General features: G+C 40.1%; 1 protein-coding gene across 4 annotated transcripts in view; it reads right to left on the bottom strand.

The window, feature by feature from the left end:
* The window catches only part of Kdm3 (Lysine demethylase 3), a 211,604-nt gene that overhangs the window by 13,601 nt on the left and 171,465 nt on the right, over window positions 1–26,538 (bottom strand). For all 4 annotated transcript variants that reach the window (XM_046630454.2, XM_046630450.2, XM_046630452.2 and 1 more), the window contains exon 9: window positions 8,854–9,016. In XM_046630454.2, the coding sequence (XP_046486410.1) occupies window positions 8,854–9,016 (163 nt within the window). The remainder of the gene's footprint in view (window positions 1–8,853; window positions 9,017–26,538) is intronic.

The raw sequence follows: 26,538 nt of genomic DNA, 5'->3' as shown, positions 1-26,538 counted from the left end.
ACGAAGTGAACTCGGGATCTATGGATCATTTATGTGCAAATCGCACGAGAAACAAATTGAATTTACCCTCGCAAATAACCAATAAATCAAGCAGTTTACGGATTTTTAGTGCTTCAAATTCTCAACACTGTTTTTTTGTTTTTTTTTTTTTCGCAAATCGCGTCAGTTAATACAATTTCCCGTACACAATTAACATACGATAATGCTTGAACTCTGATATTTAGTGCAAGCGGTTTAGGCAGGCTTGAAAAAAAAAGGAGACTATAACCTCGACATCGAATATCAAGTACGTTATATTGCAATAGATAAAAAGATGAAAAAAAAAAAATCTAAGCGTAATGTACACAATCAGTCTCAAACTCGTACCGTACAATGGATGGGAAAAAAAATTATCCACTCAATGATCGATGACACATTGTCGGTCGTTAATAGGTACACAACATGTATATGTAGTAATAATATTAATAATAAAAAGATTACAAAAAAACGAAAAGAAAAAAAAAAAGTAAACAAAAAGAACGAGGTCGTGAAAAAAAACTGTATATCCACCTAAGGATCGAATCACACACGAAGAAAAAGAGGTGGAAAGAAAAAAAAATATATATATAATAAAAATAAAACGGAATTGGTTACTCAATGTCAACGTTCTTATTACAGGTATAAAACGTGTTTGCGCGTGTATTGCACGAGCCGAGTTGACGAGTTGTTGCTCCTTAGACGCGTTAAATTGCCATTAGCGTTGAGCGTCTAATTATAACAGGAAAGATTACTATGCTAATTGAGCGGTGAAACGTGAATGACAATCTGTATATGTAATATATGCTTACAAGATAGGTGGGTAAGGTAATATAAATACGGTATGCGGTATGCGGGTATGGTATATAGGTATGTAGGTATAAATGTAATAGGTATAAACGTGCGTATCGTTACATCATGCGTTACACACGTATAGCCGAGTGTATTAGAGTTGCGCGCGGTGAGGTCGAGCATTTTCTACATATATTACACAAGCGTATATAGCCAACACACAGAACTAAATTGCACGGTTATCGTCGGCGTACATGCCATTTTACGCACCGTATATCACCGTACATTAATAATCATTTGCATGCGCGTCTACGTTCGCATCACGACTCGCTCGATTATCGACGTCGTTATGCGAGGCAAAAAAAATAAAAAAAATGAATAAGCACGCTACTTTACGATTTTAAAAACCACGAAAAAACAAGCTGTTGCTCGATTCGATTAAACTGTATATTTATAATTACGATACGTTATCGGACAACGATGCAATTAAATTGTACATAAATTCTTGCGAAATAGAAGGAGGTGGGGGGGGGGGGGGGGGGGGGTACGAAGATCGAAGTCGAAAATAAGACGATTATGGACAACCATCGCAAAAGCGAGAGAGGAAGGAAAAGTGGGAAGACGAATAGATGAAGAGGGATAAAAAAGCGAACCAAAATTAGCAGCGGAACGTTCTGATGTTCCTTCGAATAAGATACCGAAGTCCGAAAATCAAAATTTTGTGAAATACCTCGAACTTAATACCCCCGATACTTTCACAAAATTACGAGGATAAGACTGAACTCCATTTTTCTATTTCCAAAAAAGTTCAACACGTTTGGCTGCTAACTGACGGAAACGAAATAACAAAGGGGTTGGTAACCTTGGATCGATGCCGTTCAACCCCCAGAAAACCGCGCCCTGTAATAATAACACAGCGCAGAAACGACGCGGTCAGGTTTCTCTCTCTCCCCCTCTCTCTCTTATCCCCGTCACCGCTCCCTTTTCTTTCGTAGCCACTTTTCTGCCGCACACCCATTCTGCGAATTTATTTTCACCCCACTATTCGACGAAAAAAACAAATAAGATAAAAGAAGATAGAAGATATTAAGACAGGGTGCAAATACTTTCATAATTTTCTTATCGCTCGGTTTTCAAATCCTTCCGTCAAAAATTACATCACGCGTAACAAATCTCCGAATACTTTATTAAAAATGTATTTTACGATGGAAACTTTTTTTCCAATCACAACAGTCTAATTTTTTTCAGACAAGATTTTTATAACAGGACGTTGCTTCTCTATTATTTGTTACCATCTTATTTGGAAACTCAAATCGTGAATTTCTCTTTAAAATCTTTTCTCCCCTCGACGACACATTATTCCATCAATATACCATACTAACAATAATCTGTCTTTCGAACAGACTGTACATCGTCATGGTCGTCGTCGAAAGGCAGATCCTCAACCACGATTACATCGTTTCTGTGCAGTAAGAGTAAGGAAGGGGGGTGAAACAGGAAGTCACGATCGTGTCTAGCAACAGTATTAACGTATGTAAAAGATACAGCTACCGCTATACATAGCTAGTTTTACATATGTACATGTATAACCGAGAACTCCAAAGCGTGACGAAATTCTCGGGCAGCTGAATCACGAGGAATTTAGTTGAACCTGCAATGTAGGGGCGATGAGGAGGCGGAGGAGGAGGAGGGTGACTCACTCTGCGAAAGGGCCGTAGCAACCAACAAACCAACCAACCAACCAACCATCCGATGAATCTACCTGCCCGCACGCTATAATGAACCGCACACGTATAATAATGCACTAAAAAGAAAAAATGTAGCCACAAAAGCACGAAACAAGGATTCTCTACTTAACGATAGCATAAATTTTATCGGGTCGTTATCCCTGTGTACATACTATCTGTATATAAATGTGTGTGTATAATGTATACAGTGATTTATATATACGTACATATATAAACCAGCAAGGAAAGTACCTTGAATCACCTGTCGTCTGATATTACGCGTCTCACTTATAAACCCGGGTGCACAAGTATATCGGGTAATTGTATGATCGTAAAAGTCGTTTTTTTTTTTTTTAGAATTTTTAGTTTTTAGTGTAATGCGACACGATGTAAGTCCGAATAGAATGGAGAACGAAAAAATTAGAACTTATCGTTAGTGATAGATCGATAAACGGATTATCGCTGAATTCATCGATATATAAATTTATTATGCATGGTATGATAAATAAATCTTAGAAAGAATAAAATTTAACACATCCAGGACATTGATCAATCGGTACGAGTATGCAATTTTAGAATATCTAGACAAAGATGAAAGATTGATCGTTCTTGCGCCGCAGGCATTCATAATTATCGACGAAAAAAATCGAGAGAAAACGTATTTTCCTCGCCAGAAATAATACAAAAATCATTAGTTACGACGTGTTTTCGAGTCGATTTGAATTTTTCCATTATTGTTTTCAATTATTTATTTTTTTTTTTTTTTGTTTTTCACACATTTGCAATGTATAAAGTGAAATTCAACTTGTGATCTGCGGTGTCATAGAACCAAATGAAAAATCCCGCTATTCCCGCTGCTGCGTAATACATGCAAGTATATACGCAGCAATATAATTGAGTCTATTTACGGTAAGTTTCCTTTGTTCTCATTCCCGTAATTTTTGCAAAAGAAAACTTTCACGATGTCGCGTGTAATCTTCATCACCGTTATGTTTTATACACAAACGTGCACATATAGATTACAGTAATGCAAAACGACGCGGTATAAATCCTGGATCGTAAGTAAGCGTAATTAAATTTATATACAAAAATTAACACCTCAAAGTTGACGAATCAACGAGAAACATGTATTGATACAGTTTTTCGAAAAAAATAGTTCAAACTGCATTATATCGGACACTGCATAATGTGGAGAACAAAAAAATGTTTAAAAAGATGTACAAACATATGTGTACATCGGAATTGCACGTAATTCGTATGCGGGTAGAAATCTTCTCCGTTTAGAAGATGTACGTAAAAAAAAAAAAAAACCGAGAGAAATACTCGTGGACTCTAACTTCTACCAAGATGGACAAGAATAAAACGAAACTGACAAATGCAATAAAAGAAACAAGAACAAGAATAATAAGAAGACAGTTGTAGTCTGATGCCAAGAAAGCATCCATAGTGCCCCGTTAAAACGGACAGAGCACGACGTGCGTTTCGGGTGAGAAGAGAAAAAAAACCAAGGATTATATTAAAAAACATAACGAAGAGAGAAAGATGAGAGACAAGAGATGTGAACGTGGTGGTGGAACCGAAGAACCGACTACAAGTAAGAATGAATCATGAATTTAAGAGAGAGTGAGACTCGGTCTGCGGTGTATAATTTTCTTCTTTCTCTTACCTTCTTGTTAAACACGAAATATGCGTCCTCATTTAAATTTCAATTCTCCCATATTTTTCTCACCACACGACCAAGCAATTTGAAAACTTTACGCATGTCGTTTCTAATTTCTATCGTTTATGTCGCAAGTATTACACGCACGATCCACTTGATGCAACGACACTCGATTTTCCTGTTACTTTCTATGTGGAGCAATGCGGTATTTTTGTCTTTACGATATTTCACCGTCGTCGAATCTCTTCTTCCTCCATCTCTCCTCTCTCTCTCTCTCTCTCTCTCTCTCTTTCACGTTAATTCATTCGCGTTCGTCATTATTTACTACACTCCAATCAGTGAGCGCAGTAACGAAGACGACGCTTGTTACATTCGTTAAATCGGTGAAAGTGTTTGTTCCTCTTTCTTTCCATCTGTCTTTTCTCTATTTATTTTCTTCACGCCATCGAGTGGACCAGCACAGTAGGTAGTACATGGGAATACGAAGCGATATGATCGGTGCAACGATCGACTGTCGGTAATACCAATGATCAATAATAATGAGTCGCAACAAATTCGTAACATCTGGATCGTTTCGTTGATATAACTACCGTTATACGATCAAGTTGGATACATGACGATGATAATGATGATGATGATGGTGATGACGAAGCGAGAAATTAAAATTAATCGCTACCGCTTTCAGGCTGATCTTCCATCTTTATCTTTCTCTTTCTCTTTCTCTCACTCTCGTTCTCTCGCCATCTCTTTACTTATTTTTCTGGAAACTTTTTCTCAAGCTCGCATGCACTGTACGTATAGAGCATAAGACAGAGCCTCGATATTTTTCTTCTGTTTCCATAATTTGTAATACCAAAGTGTAGAAGCAACGCGAGATTAGAAAGCTGCAGTATTTCACATATCGCACGTCTTTTACAGCTTTTTATACATATATATATATATATAAAATTTATATATATACGTAATCGCTTGAGTTATTATTTTTTTGAGTTATACCGTATACTGCACCGTTAAATAAACGTTTTATACGAGATACGTTACCGTTCAATCATAGTTTACAAACTGTGAGAAATTTCTTTTCGTTACACCGCAGTAATTACTACGACCTACAGGAATGAATTATTAATTATAAAGTAAATACAATGACGTTTAAACGTTTCTGTTGCAATTACAAGAAAATAGGCTAAAAGTATCAACAATTCACTGTGGTTACAACCGTCGATACGTGAGACATTTATTTCTGGTAAATAATTGTATACAACCGTCCATCTTCAATTTAGTTTAGTCTCTTGACTTCCAATTACATTTCTATGCAAACATGACGACCATAAAAAAAAAAACGGTGAACCTCGGCCAACGAATGACATATATTCTTTAATTAATTCCAGAAACCCGATATATAATAATTCGTGACGATTTCAATGTTTGACCAAGCAGGCTTGATCGATCTATCGATTTCGAAACTTACGTAAGTATAACAAAAGCTCTGACCCGCAATTCTATACCGTTGACCAAAGGACGCTCAAACTCACATAGAGTACAGTTGTTATCGGGTAATCTGATTCATCCCTTCACTTCCCCGTTATTCCCCACCCCCAAATGGCGGTTCGTAATTAAACCCATCCCTTCTCTTCTCCTCCCTTCCCTTCTCCACAGCGCAGCACCCACCCTCAAATTTTGTGAGGTTCGATCGAACCGTCGGTCCGGTTTGCCACTCTCGATTCGTCCCCTCATCCCTTTCACAACTTCGACAAATTTATTATCATCCCTTGCTCGTTTAGCCAGACATAGTGGCGTTTGATATTCGTCCATGATTTATATATATACGGATTCGATGTCAAGTGTAACGCTATTACAGCTCGCAATACAGTAAAATGAATGTTGGGAAAATTTCTCGGATTCAATCGAACACCGTTATTATACCTACGACTACGGCACGGCGTTTAAATGACTCAGGGGGAAAAGCTTTGACCTCTAGTAATTGAACGACGATAACAAAATCTACAGAGAAGATCGGGCTTTCGGATGAGGAAATTACAGAGGTACATCGCCGAGTAAATTAACTGTGTAAAAAGTTTCGCAGTACGGCGTCAGATTTAACGAGTATATAAATATACGTGTGCGGAAGTGGCATGGATTTACAAAAATCATACAGACAAATCTGATGAGGTGAAAAAAAAAAAGAGGGAAAACTTTACAGAATTGACGTTAGTCTTGGTTTAAAACGAATTTATATATTCACTACCTAATATCTATGCTGATTTGAATTTATCGATCTAATGTTCGATTCACCGAGTTGAGTAAAAAAATTCATTCGCATTAGCGAGTTTAATCAATTTAGCTATTTGATAGTTTATTATGAGAATTCATCGTCGACTGTATTGGCTTCGATTTTCGATTCCGTCTTATCTTTTCAACAAAATTCGACAGGTTATTTCACGAATCCGTTCAAGTTTACGTTGAAACATAAAAATAATAATCACAAAATGAAATGCAACATAAATTGAGGAAAAGAAAAAGCAACAACTGGTCTCAGTCAATTTCAAACCTGATCCTACGTTTGTCACAGTGTAATAAATTTATTCCACAATCTTTAAAACACATCTGTCGTTCTAAATATTTTTTAACTTCGTAGCCCGCGGTCGAGACGTTCAGATCGTTATAATTAATGCCAACGTTCTTCCATAAAGTTGTACAAACATATCATTACCAGAGCCTATCGTCGTAATCGTCATTATAACGACGATCGTCATTCCGATCGTACAATAAACAGGAAAGATAAAAATTAGAAAAAAAAGCAAATCTTTTTCAAGCATTTTTGTACGCAACGTCGGATTACCGACGATGATCATCGTCCATAACGAAACGGATTATTCAACTATCCGGCAGTATCGACGCAAGATAATAAATTTCAATTTTCATAATATTGTGTTATCGTCGCGTCATGCACTTGATTAAACACACAAGAAACTGGGCCGCGAGATATTTGAACAACTGTATTTATTATCTAGTACAATATATAACACCGAGTCACGTACAATAGATATGTGTAAACAGTCATAGTCACGTATAAAGTATACATTCAAGCGTAACGAAACGCTCGATTGATTAAACTTCTGTCAGCAAGAATTGGATTTCAATTTACCCAAGGTTACCAATAAACCAACTACGCAAAGAATTAATCATCCAAAGACAGCAATTACTTCCTAAAAACAGACCGAAATATTTCGATATACGAATATTGCAAAAATATAAGCACGTTATCCGACGGAAAATAGAAGGATCGTCGAATGAATTTGAAGAAAGATTTTTCAAAATATATAAAATAAATAAATTAATAAATAATAATTGCAGAATAACGAAAGAGAAAGTAGTAGACGAGTAAACAAAGAAAAAAAAAGAAAAAGAAAAAGTTTCCACCTTGTTATAAATTCGATTAAAACTTTTTAATTAGATCTCAACCGACTCTGATGTACCTACACCACGAACCGTACACGGACGAAATCCCTCGAGGACATCTAGCTACACATTATATTATATACAAGTTCCTGACGGCAACAGCGGCGGAGAGCCGATGCCTTGTCACGCTCGTGATAAAAACAGATGGGAACGTATAAAGAGTGTGAGAGAGAGAGAGAGAGAGAGAAAAATTGTAACGGGTTTTAATTTAATATCACACGCTGTGTATTAATGAGATAACTATTTATTTAATACGCAACAACTAACTCATATCGGTATAATCCGTAAATTAATAATCAACTTGGATCGCCTCGAGTTTTTAATGAATAAAAATTATACGCCTATCCGTATACAATAAAATTAATATCCATTCGTAGATATTAAACATAATTTGAACGAGATATTGAATTTTTTTTCGATGAACAAGAATCGTTGTTGATGATGTTCCTCCTTGCATTCTTCGCTTACAATTACAAATGAACAGGGGTCGACGCGAGGAGAGAATCAACGACGATTTATACGAACGCAACGCAACACTTGAGAGGTATCCTTGAAGTAAGGTGACTTGTTCTTTTTTTTTTAACCAGCGAGATTAAAGAACAAAATCAATACGAGTTTCGAAAAAAAAAAAAAAAAATTGCGTTGGTTCGTTCCAAATATGTAACAATATATTTATTTTTCTGCTGATTGGAGTGGGGAAAACGAGTTGAATTTCGGAAGGCAAATGAGCAAAAAGAAGGTAGTAAAAATTTCTCGCGGTTTGGCCCGGTTTTGTCAGCCGGACTTCTCGTGTGAAATTCGATGCCGAAAGTGAGTGAGTGAGGAAAAGTGAGGAGAGACACGCGTTTTACACCTGTTCAACTCTCTAATACATACATATATACATAGAAGGAGAGAGAGAGAGAGAAAGCCCTGACACACCGGTTTAACGAGTCGTTCGAAATGTCATCCGGCTGTCATACAATATAATTATTTCAAACAACACGACATGTGAGTGAAAAGTGATGTGCAAAGAAAAGAAAAAAAATTATGAAGACGAAAAGACAAGCACACATATAAAATCGGTCGCTGACTTTTTCCTGAGAAAAATTTTGAAATCTCTTCGTTTCGATAATTAATTGAGGGTCAAAATTGTGTTCAATTAGAAAAGAGATAAGAGAGGTATAAAAAAAAAATGACAAATACGAAATATCGGCTCACCTTTTGTTGCGCCAGCCTTAGGGATTCCTCAAAATGTTTATGAACAGCCTGCTCGGCGGCCTGTTTCTGCAGTTTCTCTAACCTCTCTCGTTCCATTCTGCTTTCCCTCTCTCGTTCCCTCTCACGTTTCTCGATCTCCCGAACTTCAGCTTCCCGTCGTTCTCTGTAATCACAGATGAAAAAATTTTTTCGTCAGTAATAATATTGCTTTAATTCGAAAAATTAAAATTAGAATTACATTTATCTTTGTTAATTTATTTCGTCAAAGAGATTCCTTCGTTTTTATATCGCGAAAAATTGCGCTGGGTCAACTTGGGCTGCACTCAAACGAAAACAAACAAAAAGACACGTTCTTTACTTCAAAAATAATCTACCAATTGATCGAGTTGCTTCATAAATCAATTGATTATTCTCGTATCGTCGAACTGTACAAGAAAATTGGGATTTCGATACGGTGTCAATTTGTTGATTCGGGCTGTTTTATATAAATAATCTGAACCGTAACTTTCTGCGATCTCGTCAAACATGGTGTTGTAATACGAAAAAAACAGACAGCGTGCCAAGTATATAACGCATTGGATAATCTGCGAAAAATTGAGTCAGATAACGAATTGTCGTGCAATCAAATCGTCGACAAACGTTTCAAAAGATAAACAATTGTTTTTGCGACCGCTCACAGCAGCCTAGATTTACCGCAAAATTAAGTTATTTTCGTCGGATTCGTTCTCGACTTTTTTACATTATTTTTATACACGTACACATGTTGTTGTTTTCTCTCATTTCGCGTCGCATATAATTCAACGAATTTCCGACAAAACAAACACCGCATGCAATCTTGCAAGAAATAATCGATTCAAAAGAATTTTCGACCATACGAAGAATCGTCGAAATAAAATATTCGTACGTATAAATAATAAATTAACATCGCATGGATATGTGGAATTACAAAACGATCCGACAAGCCTCGGTTTATAATTAATTGTTACTCAATTAAATCCTCCGTGTCTACATCAATAAGTTAGTATATAATCTGAGCTCTTGGGAACATACAGAGATGTAACAATTCGTTGGTATCGAAAAAGCTACCAATAAGAGAGGAAAAAATATGACGATTGAAAATAAACGAAAAAAATTAAACGCTCAATAAACATACGAAGTGATGTTAACCAAACGGGTAATACGATAATTCTTCTTTTCTTTTTCTTTTCTCTCAGACTCTCCATACATGTGCCTATTAATAAGGACAACGTATGTCTATAGTTAAAGCCAAACGAAACAGGGGCCATAGTATATATATAAAATATATATATGTATATATATACACATGTATGAGTTTTTGCCATATAAACGCATGAATGCGCAGATCGAATGTAGGGGAAATATCTTGGAGTATGTATAATAAATTAAATCTATAAACGGTAGAGTGACAGTGACAGTGTCAATGAGCTCGCGTTTCCTCTTATAACCGCACGATTCACATTTAATTCGTTACTCTAAATACCGACGCTGCTGCGCATTATTTTCAAATTAATCATACAACCAACACAACATTGGCAAGAATGAATTTTTATTATACATCCGTTGTGTACAGTTGAACGATCCTCGTTGTTTCGATTGATAATTCTGCGATGACTGTCAGGAATCCGTGACCCAGATAACTTGTGATCTTTTCATGTTTTTTTTTTCCTTCTTCTTCGCGCATGTACCTTGCACCGCTGTTATAAGAGAGAGAGAGAGAGAGATTAACGAAGAATGAGGAGATAACGTCGTCTCCTTATCTCCGATACGCGCACACACGCACAGACATTAACGATATCAAGTGTGCATTTCATAGTCATGAATTTATAATGCATACACGATTAGGTAAAATCAGCGATTATGACACGCGGCTTGTAGCAAGCCGCGATAGAGAAAAAGACAGAGAAAAAGAAGCGAAGATTATTTCGTACATCCTGAATCCCAAAATCTCTCTATCCGACGACAGTCAAAAGTTGACAAAAAGAAGGAAACTAAGATTTAAAAAACAAAGTGTAGGGTAGATAGGCGATATGCGATCAATGAATGCATACGGATATTCACCGATTAATTAATAAACTAATTTCCTTGCTCGTTCGTTTTTTATAACGCAATAGAATATCCAGCTTTACGCAATTCAACGACACAACGTAGCTACTCAACGCTTCGACAAACGCAAAAAGAGAACGTGCATGCGAATTTTCCTATACGTAATGTAGTTATATGTACTACTGAATTACAGGCGTATCTATAATCTCGTACATCTCCTCACCGTGCAAGCCTATATAATGTGCATTATTTTATCCGCATCACGAGTCGAGTAAGACAATCCAGCGATAATCGAATCAGTTTTATTCGTTTCACGACATCCTGACCAACCTACGCGTATATAAAACAAATAACACATCTACTACATTTGGATTTTATCGCAACATTATATATATATGTATAAACAGGACTGCAAGTTATCCTAACATAAAATTAAACTTTGAAAAAAGCTTTTTAATAAAAAAAAAAAAAATTCCTACTACCTGGCTATAAATATATGCGGCACTTACGGACACGAAAATTCCGCGAAGCTTCGTCAACGTTGAAAGAAATTATTTGCACGTATGCGATACATATGCATACGTGTTACAAGGAGGAAAAAAAAAAAAGAAAGAAAGAAAAAAAACATGACCGAGAAGTGAGATTGCAAATATCACCGTCAAACATTGACGACTGTTGCGTGTTTGTTAATTCTTATATATTACGTGCTGTACGTGTGTTTGGCATAACAGCGCCAGCGTGTTTACATACATACGTATGTATAAATATGTAATAATAAAAGAAACTTTTTCACACCGACTATTTTTCAACCGGCATTTAGATCCTGCGAAGATTTTAAATATACATTATAATATGTACATACACAACGGTTTGACCTAAATTCTTCTCCTCCCACACACGAGTCGCTTTTTGCGTGTAAATATAACGTTACGTTCGCCAACGAAAATACCCGCAAAATATTTTTACAACTTTTCCGTTTAATTTGATTATCATTGTCATTATTGTTGTGGTTACCGCTGCTCGTTACACGCGAGATTTCGAAAATGCGAACCTAATTACAGTCGGTGGTTTAAAAGAAAAATGGAATAAAAGAAACTTTGGCCATTTAAACTTACAACAATAAAATAGAAAACAAAAATCAAAACAACATCAGAATTCTCTAAACAGTTGGAATAATCTACTCGAATACGAGGAAATAGTTTGTAAATAATATCCCAATTGTTAGGACAAGTTCAAAGGTATCGTCGTAACTACTCAAGCCGATTCATCAGAGATTGAGATTTTGGGAGTGAGCGGCAAAGAAGAAAAGCTACGTCCAAGAAAGCAAGAAAACCCTGGAAAAAGTTATACTTTTTCCCTCTCTCTGATTGTGAGTCGTAGTCGATAAATCGTGGGACGTCTGTTATAAAAGAAGCGAACGGTCCAACGGTTCGGTTCGATTCTCTCATCCCAGCATCCCTCGTCCGATCCTCGGGTCGTATCATTGATTGATGGCGTGGATTATGGCGGTCGCTTTGCAAACGGTGAATGGGAGCTGGCGAAGGGGGGAATAAGGGGCGAAGAAGGGGGGGGGGTGGTTAGCCTTTGGGGAAGCTCTCTCTCTCTCACTCTCTTTCTCTCTCTCCAGGAGCGCACATCCCGATAAAGGTCGAGGGGCGAAGAGAGAAGGCGTAAGTAATCACCCGTAAGTCAGGAACGACCCTTCGCCTAACCCAACCTAATCTGTCGTCTCTGGTTTTCGCTTTCGCCATTTCGGCCAAAAAAGACTCTGTTTCTTCTCCTTAGTCTTCTTCTCTTTTTTCACATTTCTTCTTTCTTTACGAAACATTTTTTTTTTCTCATTCACTTTCTCTTTTTTCATTCCACATCTTTTTATTGTCGTTTCTTTATCGCAGTTTTCTCTCAAAATACCCGGAATTGTAGAAGGCCGGAAGGGCGGTGTAGTTGCGACTAAGGCGCAAGAATTCGTATTAAATTTGAAACAAAAGAAAGGGAATAAGAATAAAGGACAGACAGAAAGACAGAAAGAAAGAAAGAAAGAACTAACGCAGTTTGTCCTATGACTTCTTTTTTCGTGTGTTAATCATGTATTTGCACATGTATTTACTAATTCTGTGTGATATAAAATAAAAATAAAGAAAGAAAGAAAGAAAGCCGTTTATTATTCATTCGAGTAAGTATTTATATAAATCACCGGATTAAATTACATAAGCGGCTATATAACTGTATAATTCATTACATTATCATGTGTAATCGCCCAAGTTCAACAATCAGAAGAAAAAGTAAAAAAAACAAAACAGCCATATATAAATTTTATAAATTTCAAAAAATCACTCAAAATTCATTCAAAAGAATATAAAACGACAGTTACGTAGAATTTTCATTCTCATTTTGAGTATGTTTTTTTTTTCTCTCCCTCACAATACTTTGTTGAATTAAATTAAATCAACGTGTCAAGTACCGAACAAATTTATGAAAAAAAAAATTATCTTCACCGCCAATAGTTTCAACAATTCCGTAACGAGGGCTGATCGCAGCATGTTGCATTAAATATATTGTTATAACTATACACTCATATAATATCTACAAAGATACATAAAGTATGTATAAATAAGCTAACCAACGAACACCCGCTTGTCCCGGCAAGCTTCTACTTCCGGCCGTAAAAGCCTGCAGCGGCGGTACGTGTATTAAACACGTGTTGAACATGTGATGCGATGCATATGTACCGTGGCTCATACATACATACATATACATATATATATATAATGTAACGCGTGTAAGTTACAAACCCGTATATAACGATATAACAGCAAATAATTACGATGATTATCCGGCTTGATCGTAGCGTATCCGGGTGATTATGTCGGGTATATGTATTATAGCAGAGAGGCGGTTTAATTTGTTTACACGATGCAGTTAGTACCTACCTATACTTATACGCATATAGGACATAGCTGAAGGATGATTGAACGTGCATGCCGTACTATACGAGAAACATTAAGGCTTGCCCTGTCTATTCAGCTAACAACAAGTATCCGTAACAATAATTTGTTTTTCCCGCCCTTTGACGATGCGTATCGAGCATAAAAACAACATAAGAGCATTAAGAACAGATAAGAGAGTTCTATTGATAACGATCGTTGAAAAATCAAAATAGAGATCGAAAAAAGACAATGCCAGACGAGTCGAAATAATATCCAATAAAATATAAATCATCATATTATCTTCACAGTTCAAGAAAGTGTATAATAAACGCATCGGATACAAACAAAGCGTGTGTGCGTGTCTGAAGCGGATAAATGATATTAACGCAATGTGAAGAGAGGAGAAAAAAAAAACGCACATACATTGATAACGGTAAAAAATTCAAATGAATTTTTTTACGTTTTATATTAACAAACACCATCGCAATAGATAGAAGAATCAGCAATGAACTCTCGGAGTTGCTGATTCTGCATAGCGTTGAACATTAATGATTTTACCAAGCAATTCTAATGTAAACAGACCTGCGTAAATAATTAACGATGACTTCCTACAACGATATAAAGACATAAATAAAATTTCAGAGGCTCGTAACCGAAAGAGAACGAATATCTTTCTTTATCAAACACTTTTTCTCCTTCTAGTTCATCAACGATTGTGAATAACTCGCTCTAGCAATAAAATGCAGACAAGTTGAAGAATATTTACCGAATTAACGTCAATTAATCGAAGTAATTCCAACGAATCCGATACGACTGTAAGTATTATCAATTATCCTTCTTTTACCACATAATTTCCTCTCTCTCTCTCTTTACCGCAATTTCCGGATTCGGAGTAAGTGAAAAGTGAAGAACCAAATAAAAAAAAAAAACATCCAAGTACACACGTCGATCTGCATTTAGGTATACACCGCAGTGCGTAAGACGAAGGTGCACAGAATTTTTCTCGAAGTATATTTTTCATCAAGATACGGGAAGCAGAAAGAGGGAAAGGGAAAGAGAAAGTATTCGTATTACGCAGGTTCCTTGACCTTCCTCTTGCAAGCAGCATCGATATGACAGAGAGAAGGATATCACACGCACACAGAGAAAGACACACAGCAGTCACTGAAAAACCACGTGAACTCTGTAACTTAAGTGTATTTGTGCAACAAACACCAGCCAATTTCATCTATCCGTGTGTTATACGCTGTAATTATTTTCTTTCGAGTAATCGAGTGGAATTTCTTGATAGTGTTTAACGAGGGAAACTGTGCAATTACAGCGAGAGAAAGAGAGAGAGAGAGAAAGAATGGAAGTGGAGGGGGAAAAACCCAAGACATTTTATGACAAGTATTTATGAGGACGGTTCTAGTAGTTCCGAATACGTACGTTTAACAAATCGTAAAAATTCTGCACATATTATTACGTAGCAGTATATTATAATACCCAACAAAACGTACAAATAATATAATATCGATCATAAATTATATTATAAAAAGAGGGACGAAGAAGAAAAGAAGATATGTAAAATGATAACGAAGTATTTGCCACGTACGTAGCTTGTGGAAGAAGAAGAAGAAGAATGAGAATAGAGAACGATCGTATAAGCAAGCGGCATATTATATCACACATCACACATGCGGGCGAATTTAGCAGGCGTGTGTGACAAATGCCTACAAGTAAGTTATACCTATCATACATAGCGGTGTGCCAGTTGGCGTACAGTGAACCTATATGACTAACCAACTATAACTAACCAACCGACAAACTCAAAGGCAAAGCATGCGTGTCAAACGACGTAGAAGGTTTAAAAAAAAATAAATAAAAATAAAAGAGGGAGAGAGAAAGATAGAGAGAAAGAGTTACGCAAGCAATTCGCGCATGGATTGGATTGGATGTCACGAATATATGTATATCGAGAGCAGTGACGAGGAGTAGCGAGTGTTACGGGAATGTGAAAGAAAAGAGAAGAGAAGGAGGAAGGAAGAGGCGTGGACGAAACGAGGAGTCAGTAAATCGTCGCCGAGTTTATCATTAATCTCTTATAATACCGTTTTTCAAACGACGACTGAACGATAAGAGAAACGGAATTTAGCTTACTTTTTCCTTCATTCTCTCTCTCTCTCGCTCTTCGAATTCTTCGATCGAATTTTTTTCATCGTCAACATAACGACTACCGCAGTTTCAATATCATCAAACTTGTATAACAACGAACAGTGTTCTCTTCTTCAGAAGAATAACCTTGACCGATCGACAAGTTTAATAGATACCAAACGTTAGCTGTCGTCGTCGTGGAAAAATCATGTTCCTAATTATTTTGTTATTTGGACACGGTCAACCGTTTGCGTATACGAGTGCAATTACACACATATATATAAATATATATATATATATATATATATATATTATACAAGTATTTAAGACCGCAGCCCAACAACACGTAGTTCGAACTTTGATCCAAACGATTTTCTCAGTACTGACCGATCGGCACCGAACTTCGTAATGGTATTATAATCGCTGCCCACACACCCGATATACTCCCGATGATAATAATAATAACAATAATAATAACAACAAATACAAACAGCGTAAAAAAAGGAGGGGAAGAAAGAAAAAAAAGGAGACCGAAAAAGAGAAACACGTGTTCAGCATTACAATCATTCCACTTCCTCCATTTCTTATTTATACATTATTTGTTACACATTATCGGCAACGGTAATTGCCCTGCGCAACAAGTGCATCGTATATACAAGAATATGCGTATGTCATAAATATATATATGTGCACATATGTGGCAAGATGTTATTAACACACTGCAAATATAAATGCATACGTGCACGTTACACGTTATTTATGTGTAATGTATGTGCGTACGTAGGTGTATGTATACGGTAGAGACGCAAGACGATTGATTGAAACGTATACCCGATAAATGAATAAGTTAACCCCTCGCTAAGTAGCGGCAGTAGCAATAAACTGACGTGGGTTAAAAATATACGCACCAACATCATCGTCGGTCTGACGAAAGAGAAAAAAAACACATGACACACACATGCACACGCGCAACATTCAATGAGTCGAGGGAAGATCGTGCGTAACAGAACTAGCGAAACAAACGAAGAACAAAAAGAAAAAAAAACCCACCACTGCGAGATAAATTTTCTACTTGTCTTCTCTCCGTCTCTCTCTCTCACTCGCTAACGAGCAAATAAGAGAAACAGAGACAGAGATAGAGGGATTCGAGTCCAGTCGTGCAAAGCGCGTACACAAACAAACGCCCATTTGCCTATAGATAATAAAAGGTATTTGTGAACGGAGAGCGCGATAACGTCAGTCGTCGGTTATGTCGTTAACTAGAGAGATACGAGTAGCGTTGTTACATACCGTCGTCATGGCGGAAGACTTGAAAACAAAAACAACGAAAGAGAAAGAGAGAAAAAAAAAAAACAATTAACACAAAAGTGAGATAGAGAACGTTAGAAAATTCGCGGAAGACGTATAAAAAACTAATCTGCCGATCGCCGACGAGCGACGAAAACTCTCGACAACGAGCGGAATGTCTTGTATTCGCGAGTGAAAAAATAGAAGCAAGAAAAAAAAAAAAAAAAAAAATCAGTAAAACCAAAATCAAATAAAAACAAGAAGGAGGAACTGCGAAATCTGGGATTTTACGCCGCGTTTGCGCGAATTTCAGCACATATCGCTTAAATCCCCCCCCCCCCCCCTCCCCATGATCCAACCGCCATCGCGCAGGGTTCAGCGAACCAAGAACGCGATCGCCATCTGAATTGTCAGCTAGCTGCTAGGTGTTCGTATGTGGGAATACATGCGTTACAACACCGTCGAGGTGTATAGATATACGGCGTACACGATAAGATCGGCACACCTGCGCCCACGCAACACGCACACATCGGCACGTCGTCGCCGTAGTCATTATAAATAATAATCATCATGATCGTCGTCATCGTCAGATGTTGAGAGATAAATTATTCGAGCGATTAACGACTGACACGTTGTACGTATACCCGTGTGCGCGTGTGTTTGTGTAACAGGTAAATACATTAAACACGTGTGCACATTGTGTACGAACGTATCGCGTATACACGATCTTTACGTCATCGCAGCTGATTTTACACGATTGACCTAGATTCCGGGCGCGCGGCGCCGCGACGGTGGCGTTAAAATATTATGGCGGATAAAACCGACGACGACGATAAGAGAAGCGTCATCGGGAAAAATTCTTTCGCCTCTGTTGCACTCCGTTGGCCTTCCGTTACTTTTTCAGATTAACAACGAGAGAATGAGGAACAATCGTATCTCGTTGCAATGACAATCCGCAACTTCGAGAGTTGGATTTTTCCTCAGCACGGATAACGTCTTTTCGCGAATAGAGGATATTTGCGGTTCTGATTCAACGACGACGTGCGTCGCACAACCGTCATCCTCGGCAAGTATGATACCATGGCATACGTTACAACTATAAAAGTCACCCGGGTATATGTACATGTTCGATACGACGAACGTTGAACATGTGTAGGAAACATCACATTATTTTAAGGCGAGAGGAGAGAAAACAAAACAAAACCCCAACGTTGCTGCGTGCAAAGACACTGACTTCGTGTATTGTGTGCCTAAGTAAATTATTGTACACACCATTGTGCAAATATAATAATATGCCGATAATTTGTAATTTGCAAGTCGAATCGCGCGCAATGAATATATACAACTGCAATTACCCGCGACGTAATAAATATATAATATAGGTGTGGTCGTTAAGAACGAGGAGGACAAACAAGAAAAACTGGTTTGCAAGATCGTGGAAAAGGCATATGAGTAAGGACAAGAAAATAATAATAATAATAATAATAATTATGATAATAATGCCCGATTACAGCAGTCTCAATCGCTGCTGATAGCGTAACCTTTTTTTTCTTGGAGGGTGGGGGAGGGGGGGGGGGGGCGATTTACGTATAAAACAGCTTAACGATACAACATAAGCCTGTTCATCGTCATCGGGAATACCACCCGGTATTTCGTAAACATGATTTGTAAGTATGTAAACATGATACTTCGTCCGAGGAAATTTTTTTCGTTGACATATGCTGTGTAAAGAAAGAAATAGAATGAATTCGATTATTTAAACTGATGTAGTTTAATGTCACGAGTATCGCCGACTCGGTTGTCCACTCTCTCCACATGGCTAGTAATAATAATTAATAGTAACAGTAATAATCTCGAGGGTTAATTGCGCGAGTACAAATGTTATCGGCAGCGACGATCTAGTGCCTAATACAAGAGTATAATTTATACTACGTAGGCTTACTGTATGCAACATTGCCCAAGTATCGTAACAAGGTACGTTAGAGACTAATTGAAAAGCCATGGGCAAAATTCCCATAATTATTAAATGGAAACAGTTACCGTTCAGGTACTTACTAGGTACTCTCGAAGTTCTTTCTTCCATCTGGTAATTCGTATTACTGAACAATACGGCACCGTTCACGCACGTATGAAGAGACACGGAGAGTAATAACAGAAACGCTTGATAATAATGATAATAATGATAATGATAATGATAATAACAACAACGATAATACGTTAACCAGGTCTTCGGTATCATCACATACACACAGTCAGTCACACGTCCAAGAGTAACGACCTTGGATGACCTTGTATCGGGTACAACGAGGAATCACCGTCAAACGTAGTAGAGAATTTTACACCACGCGTATATGTACTGTATATACATACATACATATTTATGTGCGTATACGTAATAAAAATTCCGTTCCTTTCCCTCTTTCGCTGTTTTCTCCCTACCCCTGATTAGATTATACGCGAGGCGGCAGGGAGTAGAATAATAATAACAATAACAATAATAATAATAAAAAGAAGAAGAAGAATAAGGAAATGGTGAAGGAACAGGAGGGGGGCAACACTTGTGCCGAGGCTATTTGCTCTGCCAACCCAACCCTCCATTTCATTCCATTCCATTCCATTCCATTCCATTCCACTCCACTCCACTCACCCTCTGTTTCTCTCTATTTTCCGTTCTCCTTTTTTCACAATCAGTCACTACATAGCAGAATGGAACATTGTGCACGAGGAGTAAGGAGCGAGGGTTTCAGGCAAGCATCGCAGGCAGGTATGAGGAAGGCAGGCACGCAGAAGTCGAACAAAGGGAGCGAGGGTCCCGGGGGGCTTTCTCATCCTCCTCCTCTTCGTCTCCCGGTCTGGTGATCGCCTCTCGTGAGTTGGTTCATCCGCTCCTTCTCTCTCCGAGCCCTTTGTCGACGATACGCGCAGCGGGGAATAAGGAGAATGATGATGATGACGAGGATGAGTTGGAAGAGAAGGAGGACGAGGAGGACGAGGAGGAGGAGGAGGAGGAACGACGTCTGCTACGAGGAATCTCATCTTTACACAATGTAGCGACCGAAACGAGAGAAGGATGGAAAGAGAGTGAGTGAGAGAGAGAATACGACGCCACCGACTAACGAAAACCCAACTACCGTCTTTTCACACACCTTTATAATACCTGTAATACTATTAACGTACCTGCCTGGCAGAGAAAAAGAGACCCCCGATGGGTCTATAAAACTATCAACCGACAAAATATGGAACAGGAAAAAGAAAAACTATAGAAACCACTCTTCCTCCCCTTATCTCGTCAGCCGCTACAGGTATTTACTGTGAACATACATATATACGTGTGCTTCGGAATTCTTTCCCAGTTCCTCGCACGATTACCAAACTTCCGCATTCTCTCTCTTCCTCGACACTGTCCTTATCTCCTCGTTTCCCTTCTACACCTGCCGCCGCTCGTTTTCCAATTACGATAATCATCCCAAGCTTTGCGCGAACACCACCATTGTTCGTCGACGACACACGCGATGACCTTGAGCTTACTCCTCCTCCCGCCGTACCCTTACCGCGTATCGAAAAAAACCGTTTGTAACTCCAGAAATTTAAAATTGAAAAAACAAACCCCGCGTCTTTGAGAAAGAGAAGTAAACAAACAACCCGACTCGGCTTTCACCGTCGACGTTAGTTGAGAAATTCTTACGATCCGTAGGAAAAGATTAACATCCAGCCGTACGACTGAAAATAGGAACATCGTCGAGCTTTCTCGATTTCTACAATATCGCACGTTAATTTCGCCAATCCTCTCGTCGATATAATATCGAAAAGAACAAACTTACAGGGCGAGGCTGTTGTTGCCGGGGCTCGTGGAGTCCGGCACAAAATTTGACTGTTGTACGGAGACGAGATGGTGCGCAGCGTAGGCAGCAGCGGCGGCGGCGTTAGTTTGTCCACCTCCACCGCCTCCGCCTCCACCGACGGCACCGGCTGGCATCAAGTTGTAGGGTTGATAAAGCAGCTGTGGTTGCTGATGAGATGACTGGGTGCTGGCACCTAGCAGCTGGGTGGTTTGTCCCTGCGGATGACTTCCCTGGGTGGCAGTTTGCGGACTAGCTGGCAGCACCGCCATCGCCGCGCCTCCTAGCACTGGTGGCATACTTCCGGGGCGCCGGACTCGCAGCAGCACTCAACGACCATTATTGAAACACACGCCACGGTTTTCGCCAACCGTTGTTGCATTTCTTCCCTTTTCTCAGTCTCGATCTATTATCTCTTCCTCCCTATCTCTCTCACACCCGGTCCGAGCCGGAGGATTTATGACGACGGATAAACGACACCCGACGAATAGGGGGAGGGGGTCAAAGACACTTTCGAGTACTTGCGAGAACAATGAAGAACCGCGCCGGTCGATCAGTGCTCGTTTAATTAATAACGAAACGAATCGAAATCCAAACTGTTTTCAAGAGTACCGCCTATCTTCTTCGGTTATCTCTTTCACTTCACTTCACAAAATATCCCCCGATACACGGTGTATGTTTCCTTGTTCCTTCTTCCTTCTTCCAGATAATTATCAATATTTTCACATGTATTTATTTCTTCACTCGCCGTTGTGCGTTTTCATTAACATATATCGTCGTCGCCTCGAGGTGCACTGAAACGACACATTCACCACCACCACTACCACGCACCTCTCACTTACGTTCCTTTGTTCCCGTTTCACTTACAATTAGCGTCCAATTCTAAAAGCAGGTTTACTATCACTATCTCGTCTAACGATTGCCGAGATTTTCTAACGAGTCGGCGGATTGTCGAACAACGACGACGACGACGAGATAATCGGGTGAGAATAGTTTTCCATGATTATGTGCTGAGAGAGGAGACGGTGAAAAGAAAATCAAATAAAGAAATAAAGGAAAACTGAACAAGGTCTGCAAAACGGAGTCAAGACGGCGCAAAACTCGCACAACCGAACGAACAAAGAGACCTTGAGTCGCCTGGGCCGACAACACTTTGAGTATCCAGCAGCACTGAAATCCTCGATGTGTTTGCGCGCGCGTGTGTCTGTGTATATTAAATGTATGTTTAATACGTGATTGCGTTTTAAATATCACGTAGATGGACACGCGGGGTTAGCCGTTTGCAACGAATATAAATCGCTTCTTTTTTTAATCCCCACAGAATGTGTCATCACCCACAATTACACATAAGAATTAAATCACAAATCCACACGAGTATAATATATACACGGTAAAAATGCACGATACAGCAATTTATCTTTATATATTCATATGTTTCTACACACACACGTATACATGTATATATATATATATATATATTTTTCGTTTTCTTTCCCAAGGATATATAAGATGCGACGCAACGGGAAGTACCCACGTATATTACAATATAACACGTCGATAACGGTAATCCAGGTTTTGTAGAGTAAAAATCCTTTGGCACGTCTATATACGTACGTACGTGTACATGTACGAATCGGTATACACTGTCATATATTTAGATATATATGTATGTAATACATACATACATATATATATATATATATACACACACACACACACGATATAAACGAAGCACGCGTAACGCGATATAATAAATGGGTCAATTATAAAAATCGTTCGCTCTTATTTAACGGCGTCTCTCGGCTATCGCTCTGAGACACACCAATCCGCGTCAAAGGCCGCTACACTACTGCGGGAACCGGGGCTCTCGGCCCTCCCCGCCTCCCCCCTCCTGCCCTTCCTTGTCTCCTCCCCCCCCGCTCCAACCGCGCCGCTCAGCCGCCTCCAACGAAGCTCGGGAATCTCCGTCGCTCCCCTCGTATAGCGTCGATCGCCGCGTCGGCGGAACCGGGAGAGTAGATTTCCCCTCCGCGGGTCCGCCCCTCCTCCCCTCTCGAACGACCCACCCCGCCATTCGGCGAAGCTCCGTGACCGAAGCCGACCGACACAACCGTCCGACCAACTCAAGCAGCACAACGCGGCAAAAAATAATACATACCCCCGCCGCCGCCCGACCCGTTTGAGCGAGTTCGAGCAGTGAGGAGAGGAAACAGTTGAGAAGAGAGTAAAAGAGAAGCGAGGAGAAGGGAACGCGGAGAGAAGGAGGTGAGTGGTCCGAGACGCAACGCGCCTGAGGGGCGAGGGGATTGATGCACATCGCCTGCCTATGCAGAGGCACGTCTCACGCGCACGCGTGTGTGAACGCATACCAGTTTTGTGCGTGTCGCGCGCGCACACAACGTTTGTTCCCTGTTTTTTTTTTTTTTTTTTTTTCTCATTGCTGCCGAGCTGCTGTCTGTCCGTTTCTCTCGCTCCGTCGACTGTGCCTGCTAGTAAGTAAGTAAGTATGCGAGTGTGCGTCGGGTGAGTTTAGACGGGGCGAGAAACACTGCACGCAGGCACCGGATGTTCGTGCGGGATACATATATTTATATATATATATACACACACGTATGTTCGTACGTACATTGTGTGGGCATGTGCGTGCGGGCAAGCGTTCGGTGTTTACCTACACTTACAACCGGGAATGGAATGCCGTAAGGGGGGAGGGGTGGGGTGGGTTCTGGCCCGGTTCCCTTTCGTTTCTCGGTTATTTTACGGGGGTGCAAAACTGGCGTTGCGTAAACGCGACGTTCTTCGAATCTTTGCCGAGCTACGATTAAATCGATTAGTTTCATGTTATAACTTAATTTTGGGGGCTTTGAATGACGAGGATTCTTTTTCTCATGGCCGATAAAACTTTTACAGTCTCTTCTTCTCTTATTTCGCTTGGCCACATGCAAGAAGGGTTGTACGGCGTAAGCACTGATCGAAAATTAAAGGACAACTTTAGACTGCGGAGATATGTATAACGTTATGCGAGAAAAATTAAACATGTTTGAACGTAGGCTTGTTAGTTTCTGGCATGAATGACGACGATATTTTATACGCGTGACCTTGAGAACGCTGGGTCGCACTCTCTCCCTGATGAGAAATGAAAAGAAAAGGAAAAAAAAAAAAACAAGCAAAGAAGGAAAAACGATCGTTACAATATTTTTCCACGGATTTCACCTCTCCGACATACGTTATAATTATATCTACACACATCCACATCCGACGTATTAATAATAACGTTGGATTTATATAAATCGTTGTCGCAGATTACGCGATCGCTTCTTGTGTACCCGAGGGGGATATACAAAGACGATGACTGCTACACTCCTAATAGCATTTGGCAACGGACGAGTTCTCTGTAACGCGAAAGAAGCGTGAGCGAGAGAGAGAGAGTGAGGGAGAGAGAGAGAGAGAGAGAGATAAAGAGAGAACTGCGAACGCGTTGCAAACTCGTCCACGAGCTAGAAGCGTGAACCGTTACATTTGAAACACTGCGAGCTATTAATGTAGCAAGTTCATTAAAATTCGATAAATTCTATGCGCAGTGCGTTCCCTTGCAACCAGAAATAAAATGATGAAAAATACGTTATACATGTACGTGTTGCAGGGAGTTGAAAATACTACACCCCACACACATGCGCACAGACGTGCCGAATGTACGTACAATAAAATTTCGCAAAATCTGAAAGGAAAGAGTTTCCGCGCGTCGGCCTTGAACACGGCTGGTAATCTAGAATATTAACCCATCCCACCGGAAAGAAACTACGGCGCGTGGTTTGGCCTTTGTGTAGGGGTTGAAACCGACCGCACACAAGAGCGAGCGCCCGTAACCCCGCAGGTTATATTATAGGTATATAACCTACCCTATGTACAAACTTGTTTGCGCAACCCCCGTATTGATTATATCTGGCAACACGGCCCCTCCGTTTTATACGGCTAGGCTGTGTATACACACATGCATACGTACATACGTATGGACACACACGCGTATAGCCATGTACTACACGTACACGCGCACAAAACATCTTACACACAAGTGTATCTTCTCCGGGACGAGGAGGATCGCATCCTCAAAGGAACGTGTCCACGACGAATCGCGGGCAACCCTCCGAACGCCCTCGCAGGCGTCGAGGTCGGTCGAGAAACTTGCCGACGAAAGGGGTATAGGGCAAGGGGCATGGTGTAAGAGTCGAAGCGCATGCCCGGGAGAATTTTTACTCCAGCCCCCTCCTCTTTGGCCCTGCCGCTGCAGTCGGTATTGTTTTGCCGCGCTCACCTTCCGGGTGCCCGATACCACCCCCCGCCGAACGACCGTTTCGTCTGCGTCTGCAGGAAAAGGGGGTGGAGGAGGAGGTGGAGGTGGAAACTCAGCGGTTCAATCTTTCGTTCCTTTGTCCTCGCCTTTATACGGCACGTACACAGGTACACGAGGGCGGCGTAAGCGTGCCCTAAAGAGGGTCGTTGCGCCCTTCGCGTTGGTGTAGGTTCGAATAAGGTTGAAACCGGGTGAAATCAGGGGGTTGACGGAGCGAGTGTGCGTGGGCGGTTCGGAGAGCTGGCACACGGTCCGTTGTTGCGCGGATTAAACGACCTCTGGCTCCACGGCGCGGATGAGACGTCGGGGTCACGTCAGGGTCACGATAAACTTACTACAATTAACCGAACTCGAGTCGCCGTCGTTTTCGTCGTCGTTACGTTGCATATAACCGTAACACGAAACTACGCGCTTGTAACGCGCGTTTCGCAGTGGAACGACTTTCGTCGACGATGAGGCGAAGTAACGAGCTCCAACCTCAAGGTCGAGATATAAAATCGACCGTACCTGCTGAGTAATAGAATATACCTATACGGTATAAGAGGGGAAATTGAAAGTCTTATTAGGCAAGGAAAAGTTAGACCCTCGATAAAAATTCGTATGATATCTGTACCTACCTAGGCCGAGAATCCGTTGTTACACCCGTCGGAAATAAGCTCAAGTCTGAATTGCGACGAGAGATATTCGTAACACGTTGTGCAGCATGTATTAAAAACACAACGCGTATGATACACGGGAATAAAAAATAAATAAAATATAGACGTTGGTCGCATAGTGTTATACTGTACACAACGGTACAGGATAGTCGTGCGACAAACGGGAGGGAGCGGTAGAATGAGATAGAGAAGGAGGGAGAGAAAGAGGAAGGGCGACGTCTGCAGGGCAGGAAACACGTACGAGGCAACAAATAGTAATAATAAAACGGATTCCCTCGGTCCGCTCGGGCGAGACTCACGGAGTACCCCAAGTATAAACCCTTGTCCCTCCTTCCCCCTCCTTTCATTCTTGGATACGCGTCACGTGTGCGTTCCACGCATACAGGTATGCGCGCACTCACACGAGGCGTCGGAGAGACGAGGACGGAAGA

The sequence above is a fragment of the Neodiprion pinetum genome, chromosome 6, assembly GCF_021155775.2.
Source record: "Neodiprion pinetum isolate iyNeoPine1 chromosome 6, iyNeoPine1.2, whole genome shotgun sequence".
In the NCBI taxonomy this organism is placed as follows: Eukaryota; Metazoa; Arthropoda; class Insecta; order Hymenoptera; family Diprionidae; genus Neodiprion; species Neodiprion pinetum.
Note: the sequence above shows the minus strand (reverse complement) of the source record. Positions and strands in the feature narration are given on the sequence as shown.